This window comes from Lagopus muta, chromosome 8, assembly GCF_023343835.1.
Source record: "Lagopus muta isolate bLagMut1 chromosome 8, bLagMut1 primary, whole genome shotgun sequence".
Classification (NCBI taxonomy): domain Eukaryota; kingdom Metazoa; phylum Chordata; class Aves; order Galliformes; family Phasianidae; genus Lagopus; species Lagopus muta.
The window spans coordinates 29,432,797-29,447,121 of NC_064440.1; the positions used below are offsets into that span (position 1 = coordinate 29,432,797).

Consider the following 14,325-nt stretch of genomic DNA (forward strand, 5'->3'; position numbering starts at 1 on the left):
AGAGCACAACCTGCCCGCAGGCCAGGAATCCTAACTTAGACAGCTCTGAGCAATCAGCAATTCTGCATTTGTCATCACAACTGTTTTTACTGCCATTTGATCAGTGCCACATGAGTCCTGACGAGATGATTCTGGGAGCGCATTTTCAATCACCAAACCAATTAATTTTACAGAGGCAAGTATCAGAATCAAATGTATTAATCAGATGTCAGTCTGGAGATAACATTCTCTATTTTAAAGTCTCTTTTTTGAGTACTGACTTAGCTCTTCATTGACGGGCTGTAAGTGGATTTGGGAGAAGGAAGCTTAAACTCACCTCAGGATCTTCGCAGCGGTGTTGAAAAGGTACCATACTGCCCATAACGGCTGTTCCCAGAACTGACATGCAGGCCATTTTGTGATCTGACACCTTGTTCTTCTGCCAAATAGCTGCCTGAAACAAGTGGCACAGAGTCAAATTTTTGACATTATATTTATATTTGCTGAACTTAAGTCATGTCTATGAACATGTATATGCAACTGCACACATACTGTATATGTAACATTCTGTACTTTGACGCTCCTACGTTCACAACTTTCTCTCTTAACACACACGATATGGTACTCTTTGGCAAGGTTTCTCATGTTGTATTTCTTTTCTAGACTTGTAGCTATCAGAAAATTAAGGAAAGTTTGCGTTCTTTAATGTTACATGGCTAACCTGGACTTCTGCACTTAACTGTTAAAAAACAAATCAATGAAAACACTATTTCTCCTCTTAGAGATATTGTAGTGAGCTACATGCCTTTCACTGCATACGCAGATTGAAGGATTATAACATCTTTTTGACATGATGGTTAGCATTTGAAGTTGGGCACTGTAATGCATATGGTATTTCATAGCTCCCATCTGGATGCTCTAGGTCTACAAGTCTGGCTTTTTTTTAGGAAGAAAAGCAGTTTGTAAGGAAGTATCCATAGGAATGTGGCTGCTCGTCTACTGAAAACTGAAGTTAGAAGCATGTGCTCCATTAGATACATATTTTTTGTAAAGAATTAGCCAATGCAGTAAGGCTGCATGAACTGCAACTTGCATCAGAAATTTTTTAGAGCAACTTCTAGATTCATACTGGCTTTGTATCTACTTCTGTCATCATTAGCTGACTGAGTCTATTTTGGTGTGCAACATTCAAACATAAAAGGAAAAAAATGCAGGAAGTCGCCCATTAAATCTGACATTATGGTGCTGGTTTAAAAATAGATGTTTAAATAGGTGCTAGGTGTCCAATAAATTCAAGATAAGTTCACAGTACTCTGGCACAGGATGTTATGTGAAAGCATGGTGAGCAAACAAACACTATGCAATGCACCAATCTCAAGAAATGCAATACAGAGCCTTAAAATTCCACCTGTCCTGTAGGATATACACTGGCATCGAAGGGTGAATTGCACTGAAGAACGCAGCACTCCTATAAAACAATATCCTCTTATTGAACAGGTGAGATTTTTAAAGCTTTGAGACTGGTAATCCCAAAACTTTTCCCCAATCCTTAACTAATTATTTCCAAACTCCCTCCTGCCTGAAGCTAACTCATTTTCTGCACACTGCTGACACTGTGCGCGCTGCCCTACCAACCCATGGCCACCTGGAAGCCCCCAAATGCAGAAGACAACCTAAGTCAGGGAGGACAGGGGACACACAAAGGGGTGAAGGAGGAGAGGTGCAGAGGGCAGCATGCCTGCAGCTCGCTGCTCTGCAGGCGGTGGAGGAGGATGGAGCCCCAGGGCGCTCGTCCGCCCTGCTCCACACCTGCTGCACATCTCCTCAGAGACATTTGGGAGTGATGAAAGAATCTGTCCTCTTCCTCAGAGCTCATCTTATAAAACATATCCTGTACTGCTGCTATTTTAAAGTTGATTACTTAAAATGGAAACACAGAGTGCCAAACGATTTTTTCTTTACTGGATACATTTTAAATTAAACACTTGTGACAAACAGAGAAAGACACTTGTTACGTGACTAGTATAAACACCCTGCTGTTTATTTTAGGTTATCCTAGTGTGATGCCACAGGTACAGATATAAATCCTAGCTGCTGATTAATGCAAGGCTGCTATTACCCTGCCTGGCCTGCTGAACGCTGGTACATGGGACTGTAAAAAGATCACTGTGGTGAAGTGCTTTTAGAAAAGCCATGGAACTTGAGAACTTATTAAATGCAAACTTGCTAAAAGTAGACACTGCTAAGAAGTTCAGAGTTTATTTATTCGTATTTTTTTCTACAAAATGGACATGGAATGGATTGCACACTGTTTTTTAACCCCAACTGCATGTTATGAAGCCACAATGTAACAACAGCTGGTTAATTTGAAAGAAATTATTTTCTAGACTCTCCACACATATCAACGAGCTTTAAAAAGTAATCCATTAAGAAACAATGATGACTTCATTTTACTTATTTTAAAAAGTGCCTGTTTCCATGAGGTTCCTGCTTCAGCCTCATCTTTTAACCTTGATTATACCCTTTAGTTCAGCTAAAAATACATACCCACACACCCCCCTCTTTTTTTTTTCTAGGTCATATAAACCTGGTGTCCAGGATGAGCCAAGGAAGAATCCGACTCTGCTCAGTATGATGACACTGCAAAAACAGCCTACTCAAAGATATATTATTACATACGGACCATCTTAGGGTTTGTTAGAGCCAGCCAAATATATCTCACCTTCCTCTTGGCTTCATTGAAGGAGATTACATGATCTTGGCCTTACTTTGAAAGTCCCAATGTATATGAAAGTCTATTGCACGTTTACAGAAGATAAACACATGTATGTGTACGTTTGTATTTCCTTGGCCCCAACCAGCTCTAGAACACGGATATCCACCTTTTTTTTTTTGCAGTATATTAACACACACATGCCTGGAACAGCAATCTCTATTTTATATTACACATAGCCTAGAAGGATTCTTCGAAAAACGTGTAATGACTGGAAAAAGAGTAGGCAACCTCTTCCCATCAGAATATCTAATATTTGTCACTGAGGAGAATAACAGCTATTCGCCATGTCTCCTCAAAGACCCCAAGGAAGGACAATGGAACAACTGCAGCCGTTCTTCATCCCAACCCATCTTTCACGTTCTACATCTCCTATGAGCAGCCACAGCAATATGCAGTCACAAAAACAAAAATCCCAGTTAGAGCTGAGGACTGGATGTTGCTGCTGGTGATGGTAATGCAGAACAATTACTATGCTGAGATGAAATCCTCCTGCTTACCTTACTACTACCCAATGGCAGTACTTAACCAGCCTGCCTTAGCACAACTGAGATTCTGGAATTAAGGTGATGTGGACTTTCAGTACCCAAATCCCATATTTTTTCTTCATTTATTTTGTGATAATCATTGTGATTTTTTTATCCTGTAAAAAAGTCTGAGAGTGTAAAAGGCAAGTAGTGCAAGCTCTGTAACTGATCTGCAGGCTGCTGAAATCCATTTGCTCTGTTAGCAAGAGCTGCATTTCACAGCCCAACTTTATTTTACGTGCTCCAAAAATCCCATCCCTCTGGCACCTGAGATCTTACTTCAGACAGTTATCTCTTTGGGGCAGTGGCTTTCTTAGCTTTCCTGATGTAAAACAGCTTATTAGGCTCCCTCACAACCAAAAACACATCAGCTATTTCTTAAGAGGGCACACAAACAGGAACCAAGCCAGGCAGCAATACAGCAATATCAGAGGTGTGAAATCAGTCCAAGGGAAATAAAAAACCCATCACCATGAAAGCAAAGCTTTTGCTCACGCTGTGCAGACACCTGGCTGCAAGGGGAGGCACATTCCTGCAGTGGAAGAAAAGCTATCACCTAAGATCAAGAACATATCAAGACAAAGACTTGGCCACATAGTTTAAAATCCCAGCCTTGAAGCATCAATATTGTTTGATCTGCTCCAAGCCATAGTTGGTGTATTGGTTTAAAAACCATGGTAAGTTACCCTAAGGAGAGAGCTCTGGTGTTCAAGAAACCTTTAGATGTTTTACTAAGGGACATGGCTTAGTGGGAACTATTGGTGATAAGTGAATGGTTGGATTGGATGATCTTAGAGGTCTTTTCCTACCTTAGTGACTCTATGACTGAGATTCTCTTGCATACTTTTCCCTTAAAAACAGCAATTATGGCAGTTTCTCAGTTAAGCTTAGAAAGAAAACAACCCTTTACCAAATCGTAACTGTTTTCCCCAAATATTTTGCATTTGCTTCTGAGGAATCAGCTACCTCATCCTCTTTGTAACTGACTGCGATTCAATCACTGCCGGAAGCACAGAATAGAGAAACTTGAGGCACTGTTGTTCCCCATCATAAAATGCACTCAATGAGCCTCTCCCAAAGGCATCAGACATCACAGCTATCAACGGAGTTTGATGAAAGGTAGTTATTTTCCACTGCACCGTTGATTCTACAAATTCTTCAGTATTTCCTGCTCAAATTTCCCACTCTTGGTATGAGAGCACCCTGCTAACAAAGAGGCACTCCTGAGCATCATGCACTACAGAAGTGTTGGCCTGGGGACTGGAGGGTAAGTTTCGAGATGAACCAAAAGGTATTGCAGGGAGCCACAGGCCTTCTTCTGGTAACAGATCTTTCAAAGCTTTCATGAATTACACAGACAGAAGAATGTTCAGGTTTTTTTTGGCTGCTTTTACCACACACAGTCAACAAGCAGCCAGTTAGAGAAATCATTTCTCTAACGGGAATGAGAAAAACAATAAAAATGTAAACTATCCTTCAGAGGATGCAACATCATCACAGCAATTAAAGGGAGTTTAAAAGCCTTCTGTTGTACAGTAGTTAGCAAAAGTAACAAAGGGCATACTTAACCCTAACAAAGCTCACTGCTAAGGAGGAAGGGAAGCTCCCACGCAGCTTTGGAAATGCCCTTTTGGCACTAACCTGTCTCAAGCCCATAAGGGAAATGCGCAAGCTTTACAAGAGCCAGAGGCACATCTCAGATACTGCAGCCCAGGCTGCCTATATGAAGCAGTAATTGTTTTGAGATTTCAGACATATACTGGGCTGTCATTTGAAAAAAGTGATGGATGGGAAACTGGAAACCTCAGGGAATTAGTAATAGGATATAAAGCATTTCACCTCTAGGTCACCAGTTCAAATTCAACCAGGTTGGTAGTGACCAAAAGTAGTTACCATCTGGCAGCTGTTCTCTGGCTGATGTAAGCTGAGTTGAGGGTCTCAGCGCATTTCCTAGTGGACAGGTGGCCACATCACAAAAAACATCAGAATTAACTCTCTGTTGGGCTTTCTCAGCAAAGCCACTTAACAGTGAACAGAAGAAAAGACTGAATTCCAGATCAACTTGAATGCATGTTGCTTGCAGAGCACTGCAGATTTTTGCTCATTCCCCTTTATATTTTCAAGCACAAGTGAGGGAGTCAATCATCATCATTACATTAAATAGAGTAGCCTTTCCAACTGAAAAAAGAGCTTATGTGCTGCTGTTAATGCTCAACATAGATTTCTTTTCAACATGCAGCTAACAAGAGTTTGGAAGGAGAATGAGTAAAGATGAAGTATGATCCCATTATTAAACAAAAAATTGAAAACTTACCCTAACGCATAATTCTGGTTATTCCATCTCTGAAGGAAAGAAAAACCCACAGTTACTATGGAAAGTTCAGAGACAGAAACCAAACTGTTGTTGGACTAATGGATACAGACTGTAGGAGGTCAAGACTTGTCCAAATTCTTACATAAAACTAATTCAGATAATGAAGCAGCAGCGTTTCCTCACAAAGTACACACTTAGCACCTGGTGGCATCATTTAGGTCAATACCAACCACTACCACAAAAGAGCTCTGGCTAAGAAAGAACGCCAACCACAGGTAAAGAGAGAGCTGTAGGACAGACCACCTGCATCCCAAGGTTCTTTTTTCCCCAGAAGCAGACAGTAAACAGTCCTAGACCAAGGCTTCAATGCCCGAAAAGCACTTGGAAAAAAAACAACACTCCCTTTAGTAGATTTTTCTTAATAGAAACTGGAAAACAAATTGAGCCTTAAGGCCCAGCCATCCTTTGTGCATGATGTTACCTGTTGATAGGCACACCTGCATTAACTGTTGCCATGATTTACTCAGGCCTTCTATGTCTGAAATTGTTAGAAAAGGTAGAACTGCCAGGTGTCCTCTCTCCTCTTGGTGTTCATGGAACACAGATAACAAGAACAGAGTTGAAGTATACCACCTTTCAACATGCCAAGGTATCCCCTAAACACCACCAGCTTGAGACTGGGCCACAGACATGAAGTGGGAAGGAGGAGGTGAAGAGTTGCTCGAGGCAGAGCCCAGCAGCACTGCTCGTACAACACAGCCCAAGCTTATCGGGGCTGAAACGTGGCATTTCGGGCCGAGGGGTTTGACATGGCTTCAGCAGTAGCTGACTTTGGAATGTTCTTAGCACGCTTTCAGATAATGTTAACTTTAAATAAACTTGCTGAATACTCATGTAAATTATTTCCATTTGGCTGTCTCATTATTCAATATGCTTTCAAGGAACATGGTGATGAAAGAAGAAAAATACCTTTCTAACATAACCATACTGGCAAGAGGATCGACATTATCAGTATTCAAAGAATGTCTTGGCAGGATAAACCTTCATAAAAAGAAGGAGCACTAGCTAATCCAAGTTGTCAAAATAGCAATAGTACTTCAAGGGTTGATCTGCAAAGTGATTCATTATTTATTGCTAATGCAAACAAAACATTCTGAGCAGAAACAGGAATTGACTATTCCCTATCAGAAATTCACTGACAGAATTACACCAATGAATAAACCCTCGGAGGACTGACAAAAGGATATCTGTTTTTCTTACGTACTAGAAAACCACCCTAAGGCAGTAAGAGCATCACTCTCAACAGAAAACAAATGGGACAATTAATGGCAATATTTTCATTTGTACTGACAGACACACTGTGTGCCACAGCCACAAGAGAACAAAAACAAATGTCATCAGAAGCATAAGGCACACGCTATTAAAAAAAAAAACAACATACACACAAAACCAATATAGTGGAGATACAGCATGCAGTCAGTGTATTGGGAATGCTAAAAATGCATATGCACCTCAAGAGTACACCTGACTTCCCAAAATAGATTCAATCCAGAATCTGATACACAACCATTTTCAGGCGCCTAACTTCAGATACATTAATGAAAGTTTCTTCCTCATCACACAATATATTCTTGCTCAGTACGATGAGAGCTATGCTTTCTTCCATTCTCATTCCCTATAAAATACAGGATTTTAAGAAGGATTATCTTAAAAGGTACTGGCTTACTGCCTTCGAGACTTAATTGCAAGAGCTTTCTGAAATGCACTGTACTGTACTCCCCTTTCTACATCTTCAAACCATCTTCCCTCATCTCCTTCTGCAGTACCTAATATCTCTGCTACCTCTTTGCTCTTTTAAGTCTTGGAACCTGATCTTACTCCTGACGTCTATCATCTTCTAATGCAGCAGAAAGTATTGGCTCAGCCTCAGGAATTTGAGATTCTAGGAACTCGTTTGAATAACTGGACATACACATTTTTTAAAACTAATATGTAACCCATGAGCTCCATGACAAACAAAGCTATTTGAAAAAGGCAATTCATTTTCCAAGCGCACATCAAACAGAAATACAACAGGCACTGCCAAAAAATAATAATTAAAAAAAATAATCACAGGCAATCCCATTCAGTAGTGCATCCTAGCATACATACCCTATAGGACTGTTAAGGGAAAAGCACCTTCCAATTTGACTTAATAATGCTAATGACAAAAGCACTTATCATCTGAAGGAAAAAGAATTAAAATTCACATGCTATATAATGGCAAAACAAATGCATGTCAACCTGTTGAAAGTTATGCACCCAAATCACAGCAGTTCAAATTTCTGAAAAGGTATGGTGCGATCGGCAGGTTTTATTTTGCAAGAAAGGACAGTAGCAGTAGGAATACAAGAATGTATATTCAAAGGGTGTTTTTTCCCTGTTTTTGTTTGGTTTTCATACTTTTCAGACTGTTTTAAAGCAGTTACATGTGCACAGACAAACCAAATTTCCTATATCATGTTTTGGGCCTTTGATTCTCCCAGCTCAACAACAGCTACTGAGCGACCTCTTGTGTTTAAACCAATCTGAGCAGCTTCTCTCTTTTTTTTTTTTTTGTGCGAATAAGTTAAACACACATAAGGGCAGCAGTGCAACATCTCTGCCATTACAATGAACACATGCTGCCTGCAGGTAGCATCTGTACTGATTCATTCTACCAAACTTGGAATTGAACAATTTACCTCTGAAGCAAAGAGGATGGGCAGATTTTGTGTATTCCCAGCAAACAGACAGATTGATTTGTTTACATGATCACAACCACAGGCCCTCACAGTGTACATTCTCATCACTATTCTTCCCTCCTAAACATACCCATTTTCAGCTTGCTGTTCTCCTCTACTTCAAAGAACAAATTCAACTGTTAAAAATACTTTCCACTTTCAGAATCTGAACAAAATGTTTGTATGTGTACAGAGATAACCTGATGACATCCCTATAACGCATTTCACAACCACCACCTTCAACATAACCAAGACAGTCTGGAAGACATTGGCTGCACTCTTTCTTCATTAGCAGCAATAGGATGGATTGGTAGAACAGAGGCACAAACACCTCAGTGCGCATCAACAACAATTTCCAAACAGCTGGGAACATACAAAATCTGTATCAACCATGCAATAGATGTGTAGTTTGTATGGGAACTGCTGAGTCACGGCCTGAAACTCTGATCACCTGAGAGCAGGACGCACAGTCATGGTGGCCAACTTGGCTATTTCTGGGCCATTCACCAAGACACTTCCTGCCCCAGAATCCCACAGTCTTTATAACCAAGCTGGCACACTTTCTCTAGGCTTCTGCCGAAATCGCTGTACAAAATCCATCCATTCTGTTGCCTTGTATGGCCAGGCTGTTAAATGTAAATGAGTCTGGGCAGGGGGCCACTGATCAGGCAGCACCCCTGCTGGTCCATCCTGCACTTTTTTGTTTTCTGGGTTACACAAGATGGACTTCCAGTGGATCAGTCAGAATTGGATATTCAAGATCTAATCTAGACATTTTATTTTCCTGATCAACGAAGTCTGTTGATTCAGGAGTCTGGCCGTTTATTGAAATGTTACGAACTTGGCCTACAGGAAGATGTAGAATTGGTTTCTTTCCTGTTAAAACACCAAGTTCATGCTCCAGTTTTTCAATGCGATCTTTCAAAAGTTGATTTTCAGTCTCTAAAGTATTATTTCTTATATCCACATGATTTAAGGCACACAATAGTGGCCATGCCACCGTGGAGGCAGCCAGTTGTTTTTCTTTAGTGATGAGCACATCCTTGCCAAGTCCTTGAAAGTAGTCCGCCATGCGATATGGGGAGATATCGCCCATAACGCGTAAGGGACCCCATTTTTCAATGATAACTGCTAACTCACAATAGAGGGATCCCTCAAATCATTGGATCTGCCCTGGAATCATTTTCTCTAGAGGAGTATTGCTCTCCCCCTTGACCCATTTATACAAATTCCAAAGAAAAGACATGATGTAAATTTTAGTATATTTGGCCTGCCTGGCCCGCCAAATGTGTAATCAATGGATATTAAGATGTTATAATCACAAGAGAGTAAGGCAAAATAGACTAGGAAAATAAGGAGAATAAATGGAAGGCTTACCTACAGAAAGCACCAGAGGAAGGGATCTCCAGGAGAGATCCTTCCCCGCTGCAGCCAGCTCTTAAATAGGTCTAGGAGGGGGTGCAGCCAGGCTCCACCCCTTCCTGCAGCACAGATGAGTTGCCTTCACCTGTGCTCCTGTGGCTGACTCATGGTTTTCCTCAGGTGATCAATCAGAGGTTCAGGCTGTGACTCAGCAGTTCCCATACAAGTTCAAGAAAGTCAACTGAGCAACCACATTCTACAATAAAAAAGATGTTTCCTCAACACAGCATGTCAAACTTCAGATGTGTGATAGAAGATAAACTGTAGTCAAACAGGGAAAAAAGAGGTTGATGTATTGTACTAAGACCTTGCAGCAATCAATAACAGTAAACAAAAGCCTCAGCTTAACCACAGAAAAATTTCACCACACCCATCAAAGAGGAAAAAGCCACACCACCAATTACATACAAAATTAGTTTTTTTTAACCAATACTTAACACCAATTCCGTGAAGCACTGCTAGATAAGTCAGAGTGCTTAACGAAACCTAAGAAGTGCAAACCTTGCAGTCTGTGGTTTCAAACTTCCTGTAGTCTCAATGCAATAAGACTGAAAGTAGTCACTGAGCTTTGGAATACAAATCCAGTAGCTGCAAAGCTGGCTTTTTGTTTTTGTTTTTTTCTTCACAATATCTACACTTAGAGATATGTAGAAGTACATATATGTATGCCATCAGAGCATGTTAGACAACTCCAGGCACAGGCAGACAACCTGTTGTCTTTTTAAGAAAGCACGGCGGCACTCATCATTTCCACTGAGAGGGAACTCAACTGTGAGTGTTTGGTAGTAAAGAGAAGCTGCTTAAAATGGATTAATAAATATGGAAAATAAGAGGGTCAAAAACAAAAGTAGTCTAAAGAGGGAAAGAATTGCTGAGGGGTCTGGCCAGGAGATGTCACTCTCTACTTTGTAGCAACTTGAGAATTCATTGGCCTAACATTCCTCCCATGTTTCAAAAGTAGGAGCACAGCCAATAAAATGAGCTATATGCAATTAAGGGCCAGGTACAGGAGATCACCCAACATGTCATTTCTGTAGCTGTATGTTTCAATGACTGTTCAGTCGCCCATGAAGCCAAAGCAGTCCCCAAGAAGCCTCCAAATTTGATCTCCCCCTCAATAGCAAACAACTGGCTCAATTAGCTTAAACTACTAGCGTAAGAGACAACATTTATACTTCATACATTTATCCACAATATCTGCTGGAGCAGACCAAAAGGCAGATCTGAGCCTGAGTCTTAGAAATTTTTAAGATAAAAATCTGTAACCATCCTGAAGCACATAAATACAGAATGAAGAAAGAAGCAAAAGTCCCAAACTAATCTATGATGAAAGACAATTCCTAGGGTTGAAGTATTTTACGTATTATATTAATTGCACAAATTCATCAGAAAAAGATCCTTAACACAGCTGACAGAGAAATAACAATTATTACCTTATTATGTACAAAGGTTATTCTCAGTTCTGGCTTTATGATGCCATATGCTATCAGGAGGTCCTGGACTTTTTTCAGTTCTTCCTTACATTTTTTATTCGTTGAGTAAAACTGTTTTCTCACAGGAAGATTCTTAAACAGCTTGAGGACTGTTACCGTTGTACCTATGGCAGGTGACGAAAAAACAAGCAGACATTATACTGAAAGCACACCACCATCTGGATAGCAAGGAAACTTCGTGTATCCTTGAAGAGCCCTGTCTGTATACCACTGCATGCAAATAAAACCTAGCTACACCAAATCAGATCACTAGATGAAATTAGCTTAAGGAAAAGAAATATCAATTAGCAGTCACCTCATGAAAATAAGTACCAACGTAAGCTTGGATTCCCCTCCTTTGTCTAGAGTTATGATTGCAGCTATAAGCATTCATTTGTACACACTGAGAGTACTTAGAATTGGCTATTAATTAAAGCCAAAGAGTCTTTGAGTGCACATTAAGTTAACCACTTTATTAGTGAAAGTTAACAAACTCAGAAACCAATTAGACGCATCTAGAAGCAAAGGAACATTGCGCTCCATGAAGGTCTTTTGCTGGCATTCCCATTAGGGTATGCCTGAAAGGCCAGGTACCTCTGTTCAAGGCATATACAAGGTGAGAAGAGGGGTATTAATCTACCAATATGATCATGCAAATTCTTACCCTACAAAGATATTGCAAAGTACTGAAGAGATGCCATGGAATTCATTTTTCAATACCAATCATTAAACAATCCTGACAGAACACAAAGCCATGCAATTCACAGGCTCCGTAAGGGGCTCTCTAGCTGTGGAAAACACTACAGCCTGAATCTTAAAAAGACTCTCTTGTTAAAATTAACTGTCTACATTGTAGATTCAGCTCCTTCTACAAGAGTTGCCCATTAACTAGCCCTAGGCAGCTTTTTGAGTCAAGGGCTCCTTGCTGCCAGTCAGCTGACCAAGAGCCAGGTCTGGCAGGCAGGCTTTGCTCTGCATTTACAAGGCACTGCACCCATCACGGGACAGAATACTGACAAGGAGCTTCCGAGGCTCAACCAGAATGTGCTAAGGATGGTAACAGATGTATTGATAGATAGAGGAGAGCAGCAACTGCTTTCTCATAGGTCCACCTTAATCACAAGAAAGGAGCAATCACCTCTTCTTTGAACACAGGTCTGTTAAGAGTGTGAAAGCAAGGATACAGCGTGGCCTTACGGGGCAACAAATAGCTGACCAGACTACAAAGAAAGACCAGTGCAACCCCAAACCCACACCACGTCTGAACACTAAGGCCACTTGTGAGGTGACAGCAACCTTGATCTTTCACACACACAAATTTCTGGAGACACGACTTTACTGGGTTGGCCATGCTGCTCCCAGGTATTCCCTCACAGAGGAGTAGGGCAACTCTCTCCCTCCAGAATTTTTACAGCTTTTTTATTTCCACTCTGTTGGCTTGGAGAGTCAGATAAGGCAAAACTAGTTTAAAATTACTATCTAAGGCAACTTCTGAGATGTTATTTCTCATGCTAACAACACATTCTTGGCTGACAGACATAAGCAAGAGATGTTCACAGCTGCCAAGATCTCATACACAGCCTCTAAATACAGAACAGATCTTTTGACATCAAACAGAGCCCCAAAGAAACAAAATCCTTGTCACAACACAATGTAGAACACAATATCCTACCTTGGCCAAGATGGGAAGGCTTTTGAGAAGTTACATGCCCATTACAATCCAAAACATACTGAGTGCTGATATCATCATCAGCTGTCTTTGTTGTGACCAAAACCTGTGAACAATAATAATAAAATCATGTTAATGAAGGATTCAAAAAGATCAGAATGAGCTTAGATAAGCTTTGCTATCACTCTTAACAGCATATTATTTCAGTCACCACAACTACATGTAATTAGTTTATAAAATTCTTCTCCTTCAGGTGTTTCTTAGTCACAGAAAACATTCTGCATTATCACTCATTTTCCCACTCAGTCAAAAGCTACACATTTCCATCGCAATGCTACACAGTGTAAGCTGCTCCTAATACCTACAACACATACTTCTTTGTCTTCTACTCTAAACACAACTTAAACAAACAACTAAGTCAACTGATAATTTTGCATTTTCAGCCTTCAAGAGATGACACACTGTGACAGCTTCTTAAATTCAGGTGAGGTTACACAAACGTAAGTGCTATCAAAGAGCGTATTAATCTTCCACACCCAGTGTATCTGGCAATCGTGAAGCCCTATGTTTTGTATGTTTTGTAAACTGCTAAGGTAAGACATAGATCATCTTTAGTAAGACCAGTTACAGTCCAGTAGTTGAACAAAGTTCCAGCTCTGTGAGTTCAGCTATCAATACTTTGAACCAAGTGCCGCTATGCTTTAAGCACCCGGGAGACATAAAGGCTGTAACTCAAAGAGAGCTTCAGGATGTTTGGGTTTATTTCAGTTTCCTCATATGAATCATTCTGAATTCAGCCATGCCTCTGGAGAGAAAAACAGTAATTGATTACTTGGAAACAACAATATTACAGGTCTAGTTATGGGCTGGTAGTAATGTACCACTTAACTGAAACTTCAGGGGGCAGTTTGGGTAGGCAGAATGCAATTAACGCCAGGAGCGTTTCATTAACATAATTACTGATCCCCACATTAACGAAATACCTACTATAGTACTTCATAGACCAGTCAGACCTACTCCTGTATCTTATGAAATGCAACACAGGCTGATTAAATGCTCGGTACAGATGGCATCCTGCCCTGACAACTCGTCAGGACCACTGAGATCTATCATCATCTGCCAGCACACCACCACTTCTGAAAGCCTCTTTGGAAACCTCCATCCAAACACGCAACCCACTCCTGCTTAGTGCAACATGAACGTAGCCCAAGGTAGCAAGGAGGCTGACTCTCTCACCCTCTGACACCTCTCCTGACCTTGAGAGCTGACAGTTCCCATCAGACAGTGATCTCAGTATTTTCCAGCAGTATCTGATCCTTGGGAGACAAGTCCAAACTTGACCTTGTCTCAGTACAAAGACAGAAAGGCAGAGAACCATGGAACAGGCAGATGCTGCGTGTTCACATC

The 14,325-nt window shown here is 40.7% G+C and overlaps 1 protein-coding gene across 2 annotated transcripts in view; it reads right to left on the reverse strand.

Moving 5' to 3' along the window:
- PMS1 (PMS1 homolog 1, mismatch repair system component) overlaps positions 1-14,325 on the reverse strand; it is a 43,087-nt gene that overhangs the window by 22,883 nt on the left and 5,879 nt on the right. For both annotated transcript variants that reach the window (XM_048952618.1, XM_048952617.1), the window contains exons 4-6: positions 12,922-13,024; positions 11,211-11,374; positions 317-433 (exon numbers count right to left, since the gene is read on the reverse strand). In XM_048952618.1, the coding sequence (XP_048808575.1) occupies positions 317-433; positions 11,211-11,374; positions 12,922-13,024 (384 nt within the window). The remainder of the gene's footprint in view (positions 1-316; positions 434-11,210; positions 11,375-12,921; positions 13,025-14,325) is intronic.